The sequence below is a fragment of the Dermacentor andersoni genome, chromosome 11, assembly GCF_023375885.2.
Source record: "Dermacentor andersoni chromosome 11, qqDerAnde1_hic_scaffold, whole genome shotgun sequence".
In the NCBI taxonomy this organism is placed as follows: domain Eukaryota; kingdom Metazoa; phylum Arthropoda; class Arachnida; order Ixodida; family Ixodidae; genus Dermacentor; species Dermacentor andersoni.
In genome coordinates this window covers 96943962-96951274 of record NC_092824.1, presented here as the reverse complement: position 1 = coordinate 96951274, position 7313 = coordinate 96943962, and the positions used below count along the sequence as shown (strand labels likewise).

The following is a 7313-nucleotide window of genomic DNA, read 5'->3' as shown; positions in this document are numbered from 1 at the left end:
TGGCTCTAGCGGAGCGAGCAGACGACACTATGGCTGGAGCAGCGCGCATGCGCGGAGACCGCAGGGTTACAAGTGCGGAGTGTACTAGTGTCCCTGTGTATGCTCCCGCAGGGAGCACACACAGAAACACTAGATAGTACTAGAATGGATGCAGCGGATGCGTTGGCGAGCGCCGAGGGTGATGCAAAAAACCATTGGCTGATGCGAGCTCACGGGCCCAGTAGCTGTCGCCTCTTCGACGCACCGTCGTTTTCGTCGCTGTTCCTTCCGCCACCGCCGAGCATCAGACCTAGATGCAGAAGAATGAAACTACTGTCAAAGTTCCATGCAGCTGTGGTAGGGTATCCGACGCGAGAAGCGCACCGCCGGCCCGCGGGGCCTCAATGAGGTGAAGGCGACAGTGGCGCCACCAACTTTTAAATAAAGGAAAGCCTCAGCGGAGTGCACGCACGACTTACTAGCTTTATTTAGCACACTATCGTCTGCTATTAGTCGCGGCGATGGCGACTGACAGCGTTCGTTTCTTCAAAGCCAGGCTATAAAGGAGAGAGCTCGAGCGTAATGCAATTGAACCCACGCTTCGTGAAGAGCGCAGGCGTAAGAAAAACACAACAAGGAATATGAAAGATTGTGCCTTTATTTATACGGCAGCACTCGTATCGTACAAGTGTATGCATACACACCCACCACATAAACGGTGCCTTAAATTAACCCCGGGAACTCTCATACAAGCACGCATACAGGCACACATTAAAGGCCAGCCTTCACTAGAAACACAGAAAACAAACGAAAAAAAAAAAAAAAAAACTAGTACACACGCTGGAATGTCCGAGGCGTAGCCTCGGAGATCGCGATGCTGGTCTTGGAGGTTATAGTTCCAGGCACAACGGCAATCTTCACTTTTCCTTCGCAGCGTCACCGCTAGCGCTTTCGTGCTTAATTTCAATCGGGATGTTCTTTGGCTGCTCTTTGGGGGCGTTCTTGCGCGGAGCTTCGAGTGCCAACAGTCCGTTGGGCTGCAGGTGACACTTCACGGTTTCGGGGTCGACGTCCTCGGGCAGGATGTAGCGGCGGGTGAACTCACGCTTCACGTAGCAGCCGCGGTCGTCCGACTTCTCCTCGTGCTTGCCGTGAATGACGACGCTGTTGTCTTGAGTCTTCACTGTGATTTCTTCCGGAGCGAAGTGCCTGGTGTCCACGCGAATGGCGAACTTGTCCGGCGTGCAGGCGACAGAAGTGCCCTGCATTGCAGGGCACTTCTGCATTGCAGGGCAGACGCTACCGGCCGACTGCCGGTGGTGACGAGGGTGGGCATAGTGGCGTTGGTGATGAAACGGCGTGTCAGAAAGCTCACCGTCGAGGAAAGAGCCTCCGAAGTCGTCGTCGAAGAAGCGCCTCGCCATGTCCGAGGGACACCGGGAACCGTGGTTGAGCAGAGGAAACAGTGCCATGACGCTTTTGCGAACGCTTGTTTCACCGACAGAATCTTCTGTGCAGAACAGCTGTGCAAATCTGATCTAGTTGAGCGAGCAGACGCCGCTTATAAAGCGTGTCGTCCGCTTCGAGAAGAGCGTTCGAGAAAGAGCGAGAGAACAACAGCAACAACCACGAGCGCGATGTGATTGGTCCAGCAGAGTCACGTGGTGCGAGCGCCGTTCTTTCTTGCTGCGGGGACGAGAGAGAAGGTTCGCGATTATTCTGGCTCGTTCAGTGCGTCATGCAGTGGCTTCAATAGTTGTCATTCTTGTCTTTTTTTTTTCTTGTCTTTTTTTTCAATCCTGTCCAGCGTTGTAGCGTTATCCGTCGCCACCGCAACAAATCAGAAACGGGCGTTATCATTATTTCACACGTCGCACCCGTCGGTCTTTCTCATACGTTCTCGCAAGTTCCGATGCGTCGTCTGCTACGACGCGACGTGAAACGCCCCTAGCTAGGAGTCGTTACGGGGAAATGAAACCTTCTACTGTTGCTCTATGTAGCTATAGCCATCCCAAAGCCATCAAAACAATGTTAATTTTCTCTCCTTAGTTAACGCTTCGGCCAATAACAAGTACGTAGGACATGTTATAAATAAAAACCGGCGATCGAACTACTCGAGGAAGTTGAGCATTCTTTGAGCATTGCGGGTCGTTTTGTTGACTTGAATGAATAAGTAAACTTTATTTCCCTCTTGAAGAAATGGGAGGGGGCGGGGGAGAGAGGGATTGACTTGAATGTGTCCGCGCTTTCTGCCATAGCTGGTTTTGCTGGCGATAGTTGGTTTGCGCATAGCTCGTCGTACTCTTCGGCACCGACTGTTACGTTGTTCGCTACGACATGCTGTCATGTTTGATCATTTTAGTGAAATTAAGAACAGGAAAGGCAGAAAGAAGAGAAAAAGAATATGCGATCGAGTCAACAGCGGTTGACATGGAAGAAAGACAAGGACTTCTCGCGCGCATTAGTGTACCATGTTGTTTATTGTTTAGAATGCACCAGGGGAGGGCACACCGGGTACGTGCCCCCCTCCCCACGCCCTTTTCACCCACCCCATCCCTGGTCACGTGGGTGCACCCCCTCCCCGTTTTTTTCCCTGAAAAAAAAAAATGTCTGGGTACGCCACTGGACTGCTTAACACTACCTTCGTGATCGACTCACATATTTAGACTGCACTATATCCGGTATGGGCCCACATTTTTCGTTGACTAGTCACACTTCCGGTTCCCGTTTCAGGCTCAAGAAATCTGAACGAGCGCATCTGGGTTTCATTTTGGCTTTTTTTTTTCTCTCTCTCTAATTACGCACCAGTATCGCTCCGTACAGCATATAGCCCTACGCTAACTTGATGCGTCTTTTTCGTTGCGAGCTTCGTTTTGACGCTTTTATCGTTGTCTCACATTCACTAGAAGGACTCGAATCGCCTAACGTGAAAGGCGAAAGTGGCCAGATACTCATATCACACCAACACCAAATCGACCTGAAGTCTAGAAAGAATTCATTCTCTTCAAAACTACTTACCGCTTACTCTGGTGATATACTGCTTACTCTGTTGATTTACTGCTTACTCTACTGACTAGTAATACTCGATAAGAAGACACACCAAGGCCAGATGCAACAAGATACAACACGATGTGGGCAGCAGTGACGTTTATTTGACCCATAACCACAGGAGAAGGCCAGAACGGCGTCTGGCCACCATCTCAAAGAAACAAACATTGTACTTGCCGCACAAATCCGGCCGCCACCCGTGAACTCAGTGTCTTACGTCCAAGAAACGTCTATGGTTCCTGGATAGGCTTCATAGGGTCGTTCGTGCACGAACAAGGGGGTTACTTTTTTTTTTTTTTCTTCTCTGGCAGTACAACGCGAGTAAATTGGCGCAGGCGATTGCTTGGCTGAGAGGGCTATAGTAAACAGGTAAGGGAACTCGCTCCGTGACCTATTTTTTTTTTTTTTTTACTCTTCGCGCTGCTACTACACGTGCTCTTGCTTGATTACCACGTGGTGATCATGACCTCACCGATGCATCACGTGGTCATCAAACGAACGCATGATTCAATACGCGGTCACCATGCGGTCGCCACATCACGTGAGCTCACGACGACCACGTGATGCGTCACGTGACCATCATAACGTAATCATATGACCACGTATGTACGTGGCGAATATACCACGTGACATCTGCGTCCCGTATGCGACATGCTGGCCGCGAACCTACGGTGAGGCCTCTGCTGAGATTATATTAGTAATCTGCTATGGAGAGACTGACGGCGAAGTTAAATGTTTGTCAGTCGTTAATTTTTTTTTTTTTTGCGAACGTTGGATATAGCCTAAAACAACGTCAACGGTCGACTAACCATGTATGCGCCTAGTATCAGTACTATAATTAACATACACGTGCTAAAGCTGGTTCATTTGCACATGCCTTAGTATATGTCAGGAGAATTACAGAGTCCCGATTCTGCTGCGACATCCGCATTACCGAAATATATGCTACACATTCGAAATTTTATCGCAAACCGCGCGGTTCATGAACGACCTCCGGCGCCATTGGTATATTGAGCTTCAACGTTCCTCCTATCACACGCGCTTGGGCCCTCACACTAAAAAATCAGTGCTAAGGGCTTTGTGTAAAATATGTGCTGTAAAGGACAGTTTAGAATTCACTGACACACTAACCTAGCCTGAGTAGCAGACCTGCATCTAATCCTAGGGATGCGGGTGCCTTCTATCTTTTTTTCTCTCAAAATGTCACATGTCCCGTCTAATTGGAACAGTAAGTGACGATCATTCCATACATGAACACACTATTCAGTCTACCTCAATTTGTACTCGTATATATGGCGACATCTATAGGGCCTAGAGGTTCAGCTTCTTCAATTCGTATGTCCTCCCCTCAACACCATTTATTTCTTATATCAAACAGCTCCCCATATCACAGATCTCTTTAGGCAGTTTGACTTGGGACGTAGCGATCAATGTAAATATATTCATGACCGATTTGACGCAGCGCTTTTTGAAAGTGTGCGCAGATTGCGGTGAGAAATCGAAAAATAAAGAAAGAAAAGTAAAGAACTGAGAGAAATGGTACGTACGTGAAACGACGGCCAATAGCGTACGGGAGCGCTGCTTCAAATAAAGCATCCCAGGCGGTGCGATCCATAACAGTATACATAAGAGTACTATAAATAGTAACACACTCAAATACCGTTAACCCGTGCGGCACGTCCCCACTATTTCCTAAAGGTCACGCGTACAGCGGCGCCCTGCGCGCAGATCGATAAGTTTTCATAACAGACGACTCTCGTCTGGAACCTCGATCGCCGACGCGCGATGCAGGCGTACCAGTGCTATAGCAATATGCCCCGCGCCTAACACGTATCGGTCACATTTTTTATATACCATCCACTTTTGTTCACGTTTCATACATTCTCGCATATCGTATACGCAGTGTCATCACAGGTTACCATCAATTCTCAACAAGAAAATACGCCAAGCGGATCGGCTACCCCCGAGACATATATGTACGGAGGGATTCCATCAGGTGTTCCACCTACCACGCGTTTTGGTAAACATCGAACGTTGGCACATCTACACGTGCGGAAGGTTAAGCCTAACCAGCTCGATCGTACCCTCTGGGGAAGTTAATGAAGGCCTTGACGAGGTTGTCATCTGTCACGGAGCGAGTTCTCGCATGTCTGTCTTCCCAAGAGGTGATTAGTATACAACCAACATATATAGAGCTAACAATATTACAACTTCAACTACGTTCCACCCCCACCATCCCCCATTTCTTTAGGCCTTCTTGCCTTCGTGCTTGACGTCGATGGGAATCGTCTTAGGCTCCTCCTTCTTGGGGTTCTTGCGTGGAGCCTCCAAGGCCAGGAGGCCACCCTGAGTCAGGTGACACTTGATGGCCTGGGGATCAACGTCCTCGGGAAGGACGTAGCGGCGGGTGAACTCGCGTTTGACGTAGCAGCCGCGGTCGTCGGACTTCTCTTCGTGCTTGCCGTGAATTACGACGCAATTGTCTTGCGTCTTGACCTCGATCTCTTCGGGCGTGAAGTGTCGGGTGTCGACGCGAATGGCGAACTTGTCGGGCGTGCAGGCGACAGAGGTGCCCTGCTGTTTGGGGCAGACGCTGTTCGAGGGCCCCTGATGTCTGGGCTGGATGTAGAACCGCTGGTGGTAGAAAGGAGGGTCGAACAGCTCGCCGTCGAGGAAAGAACTGCCGAAGTCGTCGTCGAAGAGACGTCTCGCCAGCTCCGAGCCTCCGCACAGGTTGCGGTTCAGCAGCGGGAACAGCGCCATGTTGTTTTCGCACGTCGTCTTCTCGGAAAGAGGATGCCGCAGATGGTCTTGAGATTTTCTGCAAGTGCACTCGCGGTTCAGCTCGAGATGGTATGTTGCGCGAAGCGGCGCTAGGATGCTCCTACCTAGAGGGCGAGAACACACAGACACACGCAAAAGAAAAAGAGAGGAGAAATAACATGAGCGTGTTGTGGCATGGAAGAAAGCTACAGGTACGAACTACTGGCCAGCAAAGGTCGACAGGAACTGCGCCGTGACTTACAGCTCTCGGTGTGGCACGAAAGTTTAGGTATGCATAATGCTTCCCAGTTAAGGACGTATCATTAGAGATGAAATAGTAAGCTGTAATTCGATTATTGCCTGTCTGAGAGAAAGGTTGGATCAAAGAAAACACACACAAGAGGAACATGCAAAGGAATTATTTAAACTGCACCCAGTGATCAATGTATACCTGGCACCGCCTGCCCTTCATCGGCATTCTTCAATTTGTCTACAGGTTCAGAAGGAAAAACGCACTGAATATATTCCTGACATCAACAGTTTCAGTGCGATTTACCGTCAAGGCCCACTACTGCACACTTATTCTGACATGAGGAGAAATATAACGAAGAAATATTAGCATATTACCTTGTAAGCAGGCTCCAAGAATGGAAACGATAAGTGGAGAACCGAAAATAGTCTGCTTCAAGCTCCAGCTCAATATCGTCTGCTCTGAAGACCGGGGCAGTGTCTGCTCCGCTCGGCGCGATCGAAACTGAACCGAAGGGAGAAAGCGACTCGAAGGCGGAGGCGGCTCGGTGATTGGGCAGAGATGGGTCACGTGTCGTAAACCGTCGCAGTGCGGCAAGGTCATTGGGAGCATTGACCATATGGTAGGCGGTGGAAGCAGTCAAAACAAACCTGGAGTTTTTTTCTATATGCGTTTACGTTTCCCGGGCGAAGAGGCTGCTACTGCTGGCCTTGTTATGACACTGTCGTAAGGTCATTCGAGTCAGCGGATGGCTGTTCGACGCTATTGTCTGAACACAGCGCTAACAAAATTTCTTTACGAAATATTGCACGAAGATTAAGTGAGCACGCGACGACGCTGTCTTGCATATAACACATGCCAGACGTGCACGTACTACGGAAATCTATGTTAGTTAATGCATTAAATGCTATAAGTGCATTGCTGCACTTCTTAAGCTTTATCCAAAATATGTGTCAGCTATGACATTACAAAAATTAAATGATCAATGACGAACGTACATGTTCAAGAATCGCATGCAGCTGAGGTCAAAGCAAAACACGCGCCAATATGCCTCTTGCAGTAAGTACATCTCGGAGATAACAAACATTTAGTAGATAACGCATACATATAGCCATTATTTAGCAACAGCTTTCGTTGGATCAAAATGTTAAGGCGGAATTTTTTTCGAGTCAAAGTACTAGCAGCATGCATATTGACGCGAATTTCGAGCCACATATCCTAATATTTCAAACACTTCCTGTCGTTTGACAACCTTGTTTTTGGAAAAAGAAAA

The 7313-nt window shown here is 48.8% G+C and overlaps 2 protein-coding genes across 2 annotated transcripts; both read right to left on the bottom strand.

The window, feature by feature from the left end:
* Positions 1-616: 616 nt before the first annotated feature.
* LOC126539117 (alpha-crystallin B chain-like) lies at positions 617-1537 on the bottom strand. The gene has a single exon (XM_050185846.3). The coding sequence runs from the start codon at positions 1449-1451 to the stop codon at positions 897-899; it is 555 nt and encodes a 184-aa protein (XP_050041803.2). The 5' UTR covers positions 1452-1537; the 3' UTR covers positions 617-896.
* A 1572-nt stretch (positions 1538-3109) lies between these two features.
* On the bottom strand, positions 3110-6663 carry LOC126539122 (uncharacterized). The gene is made up of 2 exons (XM_050185852.3): positions 6418-6663; positions 3110-5915 (listed from the first exon to the last, which is right to left on the bottom strand). The coding sequence occupies exons 1-2, from the start codon at positions 6650-6652 to the stop codon at positions 5275-5277; spliced, it is 876 nt and encodes a 291-aa protein (XP_050041809.2). The 5' UTR covers positions 6653-6663; the 3' UTR covers positions 3110-5274.
* Between the last annotated feature and the right edge of the window lie 650 nt (positions 6664-7313).